The following is a 14048-nucleotide window of genomic DNA, read 5'->3' on the forward strand; positions in this document are numbered from 1 at the left end:
AAGCTCAATCACCCCCTGCGCCGCCAGCTCGCTGACAGTGCGCTGCATTTCCTCCCGCCTGGCTGGTGCAATACGTCAGGGCGGGCTCTTGATGGGCACACTATTTCCGGTGTTGATGCTATGCTTCACCAACCCCGTGTGGCCCAGATCCAAGTCACCCCTGCTGAACACGTCCGCGTACTGGGCCAGGGTATGGCACATCTTCTCCGTCTGCGCCTCCGTCAGGTTAGCGGCGTTCCGATGCGCCAAATCCTCCAGGAAATCGGGCAGCGCCCTCACAGCGGCCGACTCCTCGCTCCCCGATGTCTCCTCTGGGCGCTCCACCTCCTCACAGGTGCCCAGCTTGGCAGCAGCGGGTACCTTCCGGGCCTCGTCGGAGAAGTTAGCTACCACCACCGTAACTATCTCCTCCCCCGCCCCAGCGAGGCTCCGTCCGACGGCTACGCCGTCAGCCAGCCGCAGGTTTCCGTGGGCTCCACCATGCCTTCCGCTCCACGCATCGCTCTGGACAGACGACACCGGACCCTGGCCTAGGGGCAAGGTGCAGACGCTCAGCTGCGACTACCTCTGCACAGCCAACCTCCGGAAGCAAAGGCACGTCTTGACCGCTTACCCTCACCAGCTTCCGTCCGAGGTCGACACAAGCCTTGCTCTGCGTCAGGTAGTCGAGGCCCAGCAAACACGGCTCGTCCAGAACGGCGACGTACACCGGCAGCCGCTCCACAGCGCTGGCCACGCCGATACGAACCTCCACTGGGCCCTTGAGCTGCACACAGTGCCCCGTGACGCCGCACAGCCTCTGTGGCGCGTCTGGGAGTCGCGTGGCGGCCAGCATATCAGGCCACACCAAGGTCTTCTCAGCCCCGGTGTCTACTGTCAGGCGGCATGGCTTCCCGTCCACTGTGCCCTCCACCTGCATCGCACTAGTTATCCGGCGGCAGCTTACGCAAGTCGGGGCCCGGGGACTGACGGCTGGGATTCGGCCCCCTTCTCCAGCCTGTCCGGGTTTCCCGCCTGCACTACCTCCTTTGGCTTGGGGTAGGCGCTCGAACGGTGGCCAGACTTGCCACAGTCCTTGCAGCAAGGCTGAAATGCGTCAGAACTCAGTCGGTCAAGGGAACGCGTCCTTCGCTCCCTCGGACAACGACTGCGCATGTGCCCCTTCTTGCCACAGCCCCAACACGAGCCGAGAAAACCGCTGAGGACTGACCGGGCTCGCCTTCCTCGACGCCGCCTTCTTCTCCACCTTCGCCTTACGGCCCCGGAGGTCACGGCGGGGCTGTGAGGCCGCCCCTAGGCCGCTGGTCGTCTTCAGGAAGGCCTCGAATTCCAAGGCCCTCGCCAGAGCCACCTATAGGTCCCCAGGGTGCGCCTGCTTAACGTAAATCTGCAGCTGCTGGTCGTGCAGAGCGTCAACAAAGAAATCGCGGGCCAGCACCACGATCATCTCTTCCGGGGCAGCAGGATACGACCTTCTGACCAGCGCTTCTACGTCCTGCGCCAGCTGCGACAGTGTCTCGCCGCGCTCCCGAGTCCGCTTCTTCAGGCGAGCTCGGTACACCTCGGCCTGAAGGTGGTGCCCGAAACGTCGCCGCAGGGCCTCCGCCATGCTCCCGTAAGAGGAACGTTGGGCCGGCGGCAGGTGCCCCAACACTTCCACAGATGGGCCCCGAAGCGCTGTTGCCAACTGCAGCGCCTTCTCAGCCTCGTCCCAGCCCTGGGTAGCAGCTAGCATCTCAAACTGGGCAACATAGGCCTCCCAGGCCACCTTCCCGTCATACTCCGCCGGCTTGCGCCTCCCCAAACGGCGGGAAGCCGAGGGGCTGGATGGGGGAGAAAGCGGAGCACGTGGGCTGTGAGCCGGCCGGCATGGAGAGGGCGGCGGTGAAGGCAGCAGAGAGGCGGGGTGAGTGGGTCCGACTCCGGCGCCAGTTGGAGCCAGGGGAGCAGCTCCGATGGCTCCCCAACCTCCTGCGGCAGCTGCTGGCTCTGACACAACGCTGCGAGGCCCCAGGGGTTCTTGCCAGGGGCCCCACGAGGACCCCAGCAAGTCCGTCACCCTGGTGCTTGCCGCCAGCACGCGTGACGCTTCTTGTTCCTCCCCGCGTGACGTTGCCAACTCTCGCCGCTGCCTCTCCGCCTCCACCCTCAGTCCCTGGACCTCGCCTTTCAGAGTCTGCACCTCTCCCAGTAGTTCACTCTTAACGCTGTCGCAGGTCTCTTCCCACTAGGTGGGTTGGGGCACAGGCGCACCAGGCGTCCTGTAGCTGTACGTTAAAAACACATTCACGCACGTACTCACACACAAACACACACACACATACATACACACACTCTAACACGCCCACATATACACAACACATAGCCTACCTGGGCGGCTCATACGCCCGCACTAGGGCAGCCAACTCTCCGTCGTCCAGCGCCCCCACCAAGGCTGGCGCCCATGTTGTGTGTGGGATTTACCCCCTAAAAAGGGTGAACGGGCCTTTGTCGATTGACGGCCCGTCGCAGGGGGTCGGTCGGTCGGTAATGATTTACCCCCTAATGGGGAAACGGGCCCTTGTCGTATGCGACGGCCCGTCGCAGTGTTGGCTGTGGCTATACATGTGCGTACACGGTACGCCGCGCGCACGTGAGCATGTACCTAAATACATACACACGCACACACACACGCCGATGTACGCACATGCATAGATAGGAAACGCCCCTTCCCACCAGGTGGGCCGGGGCACAGGTGCACCAGGCGTCCTGTAGCTGTACGTTGATAAAAACACACATTCACGCACATACTCACACACAGACACACACACATACATACACACACTAACACGCCCACATATACAGAACAGAAAGTCTACCTGGGCGGCTCATAGGCCCGCACTAGGGCAGCAAGCGCCCCGTCGTCAAGAGTTCGTTCGTTCGTTCAGGATTTACCCCCTAACATGGGGGAACGGGCCTTTGTCGACTGACGGCCCGTCGGAGGGGGGAACCCGCCGCTGGCGTGCGGCGGGTGTGGAGCCGCCGCCGCCACAGCCACGGGTAGAAGCCGGCGAGCAGCGACGGAGGCATTTCCCTCCGGGCAGGCGCCCAGTAGCAGCCCGTAGCTGAGCCGAGCAAGCAACTCAGCAGTCTATAGGTGGCCCAGAGGCCGGGAGAGTTGCTCGCTCGACGAGTGCTGGCGTTCCACTGTCGTCAAGCGAACCCGACCCTCTTTTATGCGGGCCCTGGTTACTCGGGATCGCGGGAACGCGAGGCGGCTCGCGCTCCCATTGCCTGGCTCGCCCGGCCGTCCCCGCCCTCCGATCCTGCGCTGGACTATATAGGCGAAAAAATCGGAAAGTGTGCAGTGGACCGCCAGCACTCCTCGGGCGAGCGGCCGGGGGGTCCTTCTGCTGCGGCGTGGTTGACCCGCTTGGTCATCCTCGCTTAGGGCCCCACCGCGGCAGTCAAGTCGATCGGTCGGCTGCTCGCCCGTGCACCGCTACGGGTGTCTGCTGGGCGCCTGCCCAGAGAGCCCGTGCCTCCGTCGCTGCTCGCCGGCTGTTACCCGTGGCTGTGGCGGCGGCGGAGGCGTCCCGCAACGAGCTTGCATTGCTCGCCCATACGAGCGGGCTGCTCCTTGAGCCAGAGCTCGGAGGGCCCGTTCCTCCGTCGCTGCCCCCCGGCTTATACCCGTGGCTGAGGCGGCGACGGAAGGGTTCCCCCACCCGCCGCACGCCCGCGGCGGGTTCCCCTCTGCGACGGGCCGTCCACTGTGACAAAGGCCCGTTCCCCCTTTTTAGGGGGTAAAAAAAAAAAAAAAAAAAAAAAAAAAAAAAGTGCAGCCGGGTGGCCCTTCTACGGAAGCGAGGTGGACCCGTGGGGTCATCCTCGCTTTGGGCCACCCCTCCGCGGTCAAGTCGACCAGTCGACTGCTCGCACTAGTACCGCTACGGGTGTCTGCTGGGCGCCTGCCCAGAGAGCTCGTGCCTCCGTCGCTGCTCGCCGGCTCTTACCCGTGGCTGTGGCGGCGGCGGAGGCGTCCCTATACCCGCCGCATGCCAGCGGCGGGTTCCCCCCTTGCCGTCGGTGCAGCGTTTGTCACGGCGGGGCACACAGAGCTCATTCGACTGTCGGATGGCTCATCATCGACGCAGGCGGAGCTTGTTGCCATCAGCTGGGCCCTGAAACACGCTGAGGAGGAGGGCGTGGGGGCTGTCGTCCTCCACTGCGATTCGGTGCCGACCATTCAGTCCCTCCTCGCCGAACCCGGTAACGACAACACCTCCCTCCTTACCAGCATCCACGCCCGGATGCAAGGAATACAGAGGGAGGGGCGGGTAATCCATTTCAACTGGGTGCCCAGCCATGCCGGCGTTCCAGGGAACGAGACTGCGGACCGGGCTGCTGCGGAGGCCATACCGCTCCCATTGGCTACCACCCAGCGGCTCACAAGTAAAACGGGGCGCAGCTAAGCACGCCTCAGCCGAGAGCAGGAGGGAGCTCGAGGAGGCAGTGGCGGCGGGCTCGCCATCAGCGCATTGGTATTCCACAGCCACTGACTTCGGTCAACGCGAAATACCGCTGCCCCTCCCACGAAGGGCGGAAACCAGCCTCCGCCGCCTGCGTCTTGGCTATAAGTGTGCTTCTATGCTGAATCCCGATGATCCTGTCCCTATCGAATGCTCGCACTGTGGGGAGGAAGTTCTCCAACCACTCCTCCACTACCTCCTCAAGTGTGAGGGCACTCAGCAATTAATTACCAACCCGGAGGGGCTGCCGGCCCCTAGCCTTCTCGGGTACCTCAGTGACGCCCAGCTGCTGCGGCTCGTGGAGGAGTGTGCCCCGCCCCGATGGAGAACCTTATGTTCACCGCTTGCAGCTACAGGCCGTCTCTCGAGACCAAGGCCTGTTTCCCCCTGTGCGGGATAAAACTTAAGAAGAAAAAGAAGAAAGTGGCGGGCCAGTGGAACGCCGGCACTCCTCGGGCGAGCAGCCGGGTGGCTCTTCTACGGAGGCGAGGTGGACCCGTGAGGTCATCCTCGCTTTGGGCCACCCCTCCGCGGTCAAGTCGACCAGTCGGCTGCTCGCACGAGTACCGCTACGGATGTCTGCTGGGCGCCTGCCCAGAGAGCCCGTGCCTCCGTCGCTGCTCGCCGGCTGTTGCCCGTGGCTGTTGCGGCGGCGGAGGCGTCCCTACACCCGCCGCACGCCAGCGTCGGGTTCCCCCCTGCGACGGGCCGTCGTTTGACAAAGGCCCGTTCCCCCTATTTAGGGGGTAAATCCCCAAGAAGAAGAAGAAAGTGGCGGACATTGGATTCCCGGACCTGGCAGCGTGAACACCTCTCCCCCACCGTCTAAGCAACAGCTCTCGCGGGTGAGTGATTGAGCTGCTCTGCTTCCTGCCAGGCCCCGCTCCACAGTGTCAGTGCTCGCGCGCTATACGCGTCACTGTCACGTCACTCGTTCCACGTGACTCAACAACCTTGGTTACCGGGCTGCTACAACGTCCTTTAGCGTGTGTGTGTGTGTGCCGGTAGCTCTGCTGTAGTACGTCGCCGAACCCCGAGGGCAGTGCCACGAGGGGGCCCCTTCGGATAAAGGGGTGGTTATAGGAGGCAGCAGAGTTAGTTAGATCCCCCCAAGACCCGCAAGTGGCAACAGCGGGGCTCTACCGAGCCCTCTAGAGGGTGGGGGAATTTAGCCCTCCCGCTGTTGTAGTCTTAGCCCGGCTATACATAGGTCAGTTTGTTTTTCACTTTTTTTTCCTTTTTTTATATGTGTAGCTGTGGTTCAGCCTGTTGGCTGTCTTGTTCTTAGGATGTCAACCTCTACTGATAAGCGTGAGCGCCCTGCTCCTGACTCCGATGACTCAGCGTCGGAGTCCCCCGCCGACAAGCAGTTCCGCCTTGAGTCGGAGAGTGACGATGAGGCATTCCGCTCCCCGCTTCCGCTGTCGTCTGACGACGAGTGGGAGGTAGTTGGTGACAGGCGCAGGCGCCGCCACTCACGCCGCGTGCCTCCGCCCACCGCCCCTCACGGCTCTCGCACGTCGCCCTCCGCCCTCACCACCGCTGCTTCAACACCTGCCTCGACCGCTTCTCCCAACACCTCACGCGCACCGCCGTCTACTCTTGCCACTGCTACTCCCTACGGAGCTGAGCGTCCCGACACCAAAGTCTCCCGCTAGGGAGATGGAGGTGGACCCACCACGGTTGACGATGACGGAGACGGCAGTGGTGACCCCCGAGGTGACACCCCCAGTAGTGTCCCCGGAGGTACCAGCGCCTAAGAAAAAGAGGACCAGGGATCAGACACCCGAGACGAGGGACGCGCCGACGACTACAGAGGAGCCAGCACCCCGTGAGGCCCCCGGTAGCTGCCAGGTGACCCAGACCCCACGGACCTACACCTTTAGCGAGGGCGAGCTGGTGGATCTTTTGATCCGCTACGAGCACCTCACTGAACAAGAGGAGGAGGCCAGGTTCGAGATGATTCCGTACGAGACAGCCCTCCCCCTAGTGAGGAGGACACTCCGTGACGGGAAGCCGCTCCCAGCCTCCATCCGCACGGCACGCCCACTGTGCAACCCCCCACGCCAATTCGACCACAAGCGGGAGGTTGAGTGGGCGACCTTCGAGGAAGATGACGTCTCGGAGGACGAGGTCAACGTCGGAGGCGTGGACGAAGACCTCTTCCTGAACGCAGACAGGGACCTCACCGACGCGGAGCTCGCAAGCTACTACGCCTGTGACCTTTGAATACCAAGACATTTTCCCATGTGTACTTTTGAACATTTGTATATAGTGTAGTATGTATTGTACATCGGGCAGGCTGCTTGTTTAAAGCCTGCTTTGATAACCGATTATTTTTGTAATTTTTCATGTTTATTTTTATTTGTGTCTTATGTAAAAGTTATCAATAAACTGTTGAATTGAATTGGGCAACCCAACACTCACTCCACTGTTGAGCTACCCACCTGAACCATGACTGGCCGCGGCAAGGGAGGCAAGGGACTCGGAAAGGGAGGCGCCAAGCGTCACCGCAAGGTTCTTCGGGACAACATCCAGGGCATCACCAAGCCGGCCATCCGTCGTCTGGCACGCCGTGGCGGTGTGAACCGCATCTCCGGTCTCATCTACGAAGAGACCCGTGGTGTGCTCAAGGTGTTCCTGGAGAACGTCATCAGGAATGCCGTCACCTACACTGAGCACGCCAAGCGCAAGACCGTCACCGTCATGGACGTGGTGTACGCCCTCAAACGCCAGGGCCGCACCCTGTACGGCTTCGGTGGTTAGTGCCGCTGCCTGAGCGAGCCCGACCTAACCCACCCACCCCAGACCTCTTTGAGGTCCACATTCTTATTCACTAAGAGAATAGTAGCACACTTTTTACTTCAGTTATATTTTCTTTCTTTCTTTCTTTCTTTCTTTCTGTTTCCTCCCTCCCTCCTGCCTAATGATGGTTCGCACCTTCACCCACTGCTCCCCATCCACCTCATTTGACACTAGTAAGCTCCAGTTTGTTTCCTCCCTCCCTCTCTCCCTCCTGCCTAATGATGGTTCACACCTCCGCCCACTGCTCCCCATCCACCTCATTTGACACTAGTAAACTCCAATTTGTTTGTTTCAGTTCTTACAGAAACATCATTTTGCCATAATTTCCCCTGTCCCTGTCAATTCTTTGTAAAATCAGTAACAGGATATCTATGAAAAGAGAGAGAGAGAGAGAGAGAGAGAGAGAGAGAGAGAGAGAGAGAGAGAGAGAGAGAGAGAGAGAGAGAGGTAACTATATTGGAAAATATATAGACAAAACAAAGAGACGTCTAGACGGGAAGAGGAAAAGAAAGAGATTAATGATGACATAGAAAGGTTAAGAAAGAAAGAGAAAGAAAAAAAGGAGGAGAAAAAGAGAAAAAAAGCAATAATGAGATAGACGGCAAATATATAGACAGAGAGAAAGAAGCCTCCCCTTCTTGATCCACTCCTTCTATTGTCTCCTGGAATGTGCAGGAGTGTATAGGAAAGGAAGGGTAGGGTTAGAGTGGGAGGGACAGGCTCAGAGCGAACTTGAAGGGAAAGGCTGAGGAAGTGGGAATCTCCCTCTCCTTCCTCCTCCTCCTCCTTCTTCTTCTTCTTCTTCTTCTTCTTCTTCTTCTTCTTCTTGTTTTTCGTTGTCGTCCTCATCATAACGTTGCGCCCTTTCTTACTGGACCCGCTTTTCAGATACGTTGAACCTGCCCCGCCACCGAGTAGCCCGCCGGAACCCTGGCCAAGCGTCTAGATGCCCAACAGTAAACAGGTGGATGACTAAGCTGCAAATACGTTTCTATGAAAGTAGGTGTGCAAGCATGTAAATAGGTGTGCCTGCCTGCCTGCCTGCTTGCCTGCCTGCCTGCCTGCCAAAACAAGCAAACGGGCTAGCTAACAAACAAACACAAAACCAGCTAACTAACAAACTAAAAGACAAACTAGCTAGCGAGCAAGCAAGCAAACAAACAAACAAACTAACTCAGTTGAACGACCGAGCTAGAAAAGGAAGAAACCAACAAACCGACCAACCAACCAACAAACAATCAAGCTAGATGGCAACACACAAACAAGCTACCTAGCAACAAACAAAAAAAAACTTGTTAGGAAGCAAACAAACAAACTACCTAGATAGCTAACTAATACATAAACAAACAAACAAACAAACAAACAAACTCACAAACACTCAAACAAACAAACTAGCTAGCTAGGCAAGCAAACAAACAAGCAAACAAACAAACAAGCTAGCTAGCTAACAAACAAACAAACTAACTAACTAACTAGCTAGGTAGCAAGCAAGCAAACAAGCTAGCTAACTAACTAGCTAGCTAGCTAGCTAGCAAGCAAACAAGCTAGCTAGCTAGCTACCAAGCAAACAAACAAACAAACAAACAAGCTAGCTAACAAACAAACTAACTAACTAGCAAGCTAGCTAGCAAACAAACTCACTAGCAAGCAAACAAGCTAGCTAGCAAACAAACAGACTCACTAGCTAGCTAGCAAACAAACAAACTAGTTAGCTAGCAAGCAAACAAACAAACTAGCTAGGTAGCAAACAAACAAACAAAGTAGGTAGCTAGCTAGCTAGCAAGCAAACAAACAAACAAACAAGCTAGCTAGCTAGCTAGCAAACAAACTAACTAGCTAGCTAGCTAGCTAGTAAGCAAGCAAACAAACAAACAAACTCACTGGTTAGCTAGCAAGCAAACAAGCTAGCTAGCAAAGAAACAAATTATCTAGCTAGCAAGTAAGCAAACAAACAAACAAACAAACACATTAACTAACTAACTAGCAAAAAAGCTAGTTTGGGAGTTAGCTCGTTTGTGTTTGTTTGTTTGTTGCAAGCTAACTTGTTAGTTAGTTTTGCTGTGGGCGTTTTGTTCTTAGTAAGTTGATGTTTGTAATGCGTGTTGGCTTTCCTTTTTTTTTGGGGGGGGGGGGTTGTTTGGGATGGAGTATTGCGATTTATTTTTACATATGTTAGATGACTGGGTCTTTTTAGTGATTCTGAAAGTCCTTTAGAGAAAAAAAATCACTTGGATTATAGTGTCTTTCCTGCAATATTTGCCTGTGCAATGGAATACGTATTATTCCATCTATCACTGAAATAACTGGAGTTTTATACAAAAATATTGCCATGCTCAACTCCTAATACCTCCCCAATTTTGGGTTGATTTTTGTATTTCATGGGAAAGAGCACTTTCTCAAAGGACATTTTTTTTTTTTTTTTAATGCAAGACCATAGGTATTAGTAGCTTTATCTACAAAACTATTGGTAATAGGATTATCTATTACTCAAGCAAATGGTACAAATAAATAGTTCTCCTTGAACAAGTTTGTTTTTACATCCTGTGCATATGGAATGAAAAATGAAACCTAATAGCCCTTTTATCAACTCTTTCATAGTTACTGAAATATTCTAATGCCTACAAACAGAACATATATTTTTATTATTGTATGTTATAGGTATAGAGGGAATTAATTGCTTGCTAAAGCTTATATTCTAAGAATTTATCTCAAAAAAATCAAAAAAGTTCAGAGTTAAAAGCGTAATGATTACCGAAGTAGAAAAATCATATAAGATCTCTATTCATAACTCCCGTAACACCTATGTGTGAATATACTGCTCCTGTATGGTTTAGGGTAGTATAAGACATCAAAGATATAATCAAGAGAGAATCATACAATGTAATAAACTCTACCCACATACAGGCCAAAGAATATGCTAAAGATATTTCTCAAGGAAAAAAAAAATCACTCCTTATCAATGGGTTTTACTTACAGCAAAAGAGCAACTAGTGGGGTTCCCCGTCCGCTAGGGGAACCTACGGCGGAGCTATGTCCGTGGTTCTCCTTAAACTTTTTTTTTTTTTTTTTTTGTTAGGCAGCACACCTCCCTGGGCAATGGTGACGCCGGAGAGGAGCTTGTTCAGCTCCTCGTCGTTGCGGATGGCCAGCTGCAGGTGGCGGGGGATGATGCGGGTCTTCTTGTTGTCGCGGGCCGCGTTGCCGGCCATCTCGAGCACCTCGGCGGCCAGGTACTCCATGACGGCCGCCAGGTACACGGGCCGTCCCAGACACTGCGATACAGTGTCTGTGCTGGCTGGCCCTGTTGCTTTTGCGCTTAGCTTAGGTTACCCTCCCAAACGTTTTCTTCTTCTCCTCAGGGTCTACCTCGCCACCTACCTGTGTGTGAGACACGATGTTTTTTTTTTTTTTTTTTTTTTTTTTACGTTGTTGCCTATTGCGCCGGTAGGCATCTTCCCGGTGGGGCCTGATGGTCGGCCCAAGGCTTCTTCCAGGTGGGGCCTGATGGTCGGCCCAGCCCGTTCTGGCGCAGGCGAGTGTTTTATAGTGGCGCCATCTTGCATTGGCTCATGCTGCCCCCCGGAACTCGTACTTGATTTGCTTGGACGGTTTCCTCTAGAGTCCGGGTTGATGGGTGGTCTTCAGGACAGCATGTGGGTAGTTTTAAGCCACTCGGCGGTGACCGAAAAATCCGAGTGGTAGCGTGAGGATTCGAACCCGCGTCGTCCATCACGCGGCGAATGTGGGTCCAGTACGCTATCACTTCGACCACCACCTACCTACTGGGTTAAACTATACCGTGATGATGATGATGGCTGTGTGTGCGTGTGAAGGTGAAGGTACAAACCGATGCATGCTTTCTCGGGTGAGGCAGGGGATCAGCGACTGACCGATTCATTTTATTCATTCCGGACCTACTCCACAGGCCACAGCAGTGATGACGACGGGCGGGTCGGAGCCCACCCAGCTATTACCTACTTCATCTCGGCGGGGGCAGAGCCGCATCTGATCTACACGATGGCCATTATCGTCTCAACGACCTGCAGCACCTACCTCCCGGCTCTGTTTTGCGTTTTTATTTGTTATGCTTTGTGGGTTGTTGTTGTCGTTGTCAGCAGAGGAGTCCCTTACCTGCCGTGAAGAAAACAAACAAACTGTGGGAAGCCTGCCAGACTTGGGGGTTGTTAATTGTTTTTGGAAAAGGATGTGGCTCCCAAGGGGAGCCAGATTAAACGGTACTGTTGTCGTCCCTGAAAGGCCGAGGGCGATTACTTCTTCTCGGTCTTCTTGGGCAGGAGCACCGCCTGGATGTTAGGCAGCACACCTCCCTGGGCAATGGCGACGCCGGAGAGGAGCTTGTTCAGCTCCTCGTCGTTGCGGATGGCCAGCTGCAGGTGGCGGGGGATGATGCGGGTCTTCTTGTTGTCGCGGGCCGCGTTGCCGGCCAGCTCGAGCACCTCGGCGGTCAGGTACTCCATGACGGCCACAGTTGCGTTTTTATTTGTTATGCTTTGTGGGTTGTTGTTGTCGTTGTCAGCAGAGGAGTCCCTTACCTGCCGTGAAGAAAACAAACAAACTGTGGGAAGCCTGCCAGACTTGGGGGTTGTTAATTGTTTTTGGAAAAGGATGTGGCTCCCAAGGGGAGCCGGATTAAACGGTACTGTTGTCGTCCCTGAAAGGCCGAGGGCGATTACTTCTTCTCGGTCTTCTTGGGCAGGAGCACCGCCTGGATGTTAGGCAGCACACCTCCCTGGGCAATGGTGACGCCGGAGAGGAGTTTGCTCAGCTCCTCGTCGTTGCGGATGGCCAGCTGCAGGTGGCGTGGGATGATGACGGCCGCCAGGTATACGGGTGCGCCGGCGCCCACGCGCTCGGCATAGTTGCCCTTCCTCAGGAGACGGTGGATCCTGCCCACGGGGAACTGCAGGCCGGCACGACTGGAGCGGGACTTTGACTTCTCCTTCACCTTTCCACCCTTGCCGCGTACAGACATATCGACAGTGAGTGGTGGGGACGTGGACTTGCGCTTCTGCTGTGGGCTCGGAGAGCGAATACCCGCCACTTCTTCTTCTTCTTCTTGTTTATTTATCCCCTGGGGGGAAACGGGCCTTTGTCAGGTTTGACGGCCCGTGAGCTGATTTGGCGAAGTCTTATCGGGGGGTTCACCTCGGGGGCTCACATGTTGTGACGAGACGCACCAGAGCCTCGTCACTGAGGGCAACAATCAGCTTTGGTAAAGGCAGCCCTTCCGGGTTGCGGATGAGATGGCGTGTGCCCTCACATTCGAGGAGGTAGTGGAGGAGTGGCTGGGCGAACTCCTCCTCGCAGTAAGGGCACTCAACCGGGACCGGGTCGTCGATGTCCAGGAGCGAGGCACACCGGTACCCGAAGCGCAGGCGGTGGAGGTTGGAGGCCACTCGCCTGGGGGTGCCTAATGGAAGCCGACGGCTGCCGGAGCCCGTCGCCGAGGCATACCAGTATGTAGACGGTGAGCCGGCCGCCAAGGCCTCTGCAAGAGCCCTGACCACACCCGCCGAGGTATGGGCCGCCATGTCACGCTTGATCAGTGACACGCTCGGGGAAACGGCTCATGTTATGCTGGGGAGCAGGGTGGCCTCGCCGGCAGCGCGGTCAGCAGTGTCGTTACCCACCACGCCTGCATGGCTGGGCAACCAGTTTAGGTGGACCTGACGGCCAGCTCTCCCCAGTTCCTGCAACCGGGCGTGGATGCCCGTGAGGAGGGATACGTTGCCATCCATCGGGTCCTGGCACAGCGATCGTATGGCCGGCACCGAGTCACAGTGTACCAGGACCGGGCCCATGCCCCACTCCAGCACATGCCCCAGCGCCATGCTGATCGCCACTAGCTCCGCCTGGGTCGAGGAGGAGCCGTCAGGCAGCCGGAAGATGTCAGCATGGCCCGCCGTGACGAATGCCGCCCCGACAGCCCCAGTGAGGTGGTTGACGGAGCCGTCTGTGTAGTATGTGGCTGCGAGGGGCCTGGCCGCCTCCTAGTCTCTGGTCATGGCCTCCCGCGCTAGGCTTTGCGGTGTCAGGAGGTCCTTCCTCGCAGGCAATGGCTTGATTGTGGCCGTGAAGGTGGCTGGTGCCCACGGGGGAGGTAAGGTGTAGCCAGGGTGGGGCAGGTCTGTGTTCATCAGGAAACACCGGGAGAGGCGGGTGGACCTGAGTTTGGCCGCTGCCACCGCCGCCCACGTTTTCTTGCGAAAAAGCAGAGGGGCCTGATTGAGGGCCTGTTCCACCGAGGCTCTCAGTGGTTCTGACCCCCTGCGGCGCAGCAGCGTTGCCAGGTGGCCGACGGCGAGCTTCTTCAGGCGAGCTCGGTACACCTCGGCCTGAAGGTGGTGCCCGAAACGTCGCCGCAGGGCCTCCGCCATGCTCCCGTAAGAGGAACGTTGGGCCGGCGGCAGGTGCCCCAACACTTCCACAGATGGGCCCCGAAGCGCTGTTGCCAACTGCAGCGCCTTCTCAGCCTCGTCCCAGCCCTGGGTAGCAGCTAGCATCTCAAACTGGGCAACATAGGCCTCCCAGGCCACCTTCCCGTCATACTCCGCCGGCTTGCGCCTCCCCAAACGGCGGGAAGCCGAGGGGCTGGATGGGGGAGAAAGCGGAGCACGTGGGCTGTGAGCCGGCCGGCATGGAGAGGGCGGCGGTGAAGGCAGCAGAGAGGCGGGGTGAGTGGGTCCGACTCCGGCGCCAGTTGGAGCCAGG

General features: G+C 56.7%; 1 protein-coding gene and 1 pseudogene across 1 annotated transcript; both read right to left on the reverse strand.

The window, feature by feature from the left end:
- Positions 1–942: 942 nt before the first annotated feature.
- Positions 943–1897, reverse strand: LOC126991833 (uncharacterized; annotated as a pseudogene).
- A 9687-nt stretch (positions 1898–11584) lies between these two features.
- On the reverse strand, positions 11585–12309 carry LOC126991826 (histone H2A-like). The gene is made up of 2 exons (XM_050850492.1): positions 12155–12309; positions 11585–11801 (listed from the first exon to the last, which is right to left on the reverse strand). The coding sequence occupies exons 1-2, from the start codon at positions 12307–12309 to the stop codon at positions 11585–11587; spliced, it is 372 nt and encodes a 123-aa protein (XP_050706449.1).
- Positions 12310–14048: the final 1739 nt, after the last annotated feature.

This window comes from Eriocheir sinensis, unplaced genomic scaffold (assembly GCF_024679095.1).
Source record: "Eriocheir sinensis breed Jianghai 21 unplaced genomic scaffold, ASM2467909v1 Scaffold35, whole genome shotgun sequence".
Taxonomy (NCBI): Eukaryota; Metazoa; Arthropoda; class Malacostraca; order Decapoda; family Varunidae; genus Eriocheir; species Eriocheir sinensis.

Bases quoted from the DNA above. Each gene is read 5' to 3' on its own strand.
- LOC126991826 (XM_050850492.1), bottom strand. From the start codon at position 12,309: ATGTCTGTACGCGGCAAGGGTGGAAAGGTGAAGGAGAAGTCAAAGTCC. The intron at 11,802-12,154 runs GGCCGTCATCAT...AAACGCAACTGT, and splicing joins GGCGCACCCGTATACCTGGC to GGCCGTCATGGAGTACCTGA.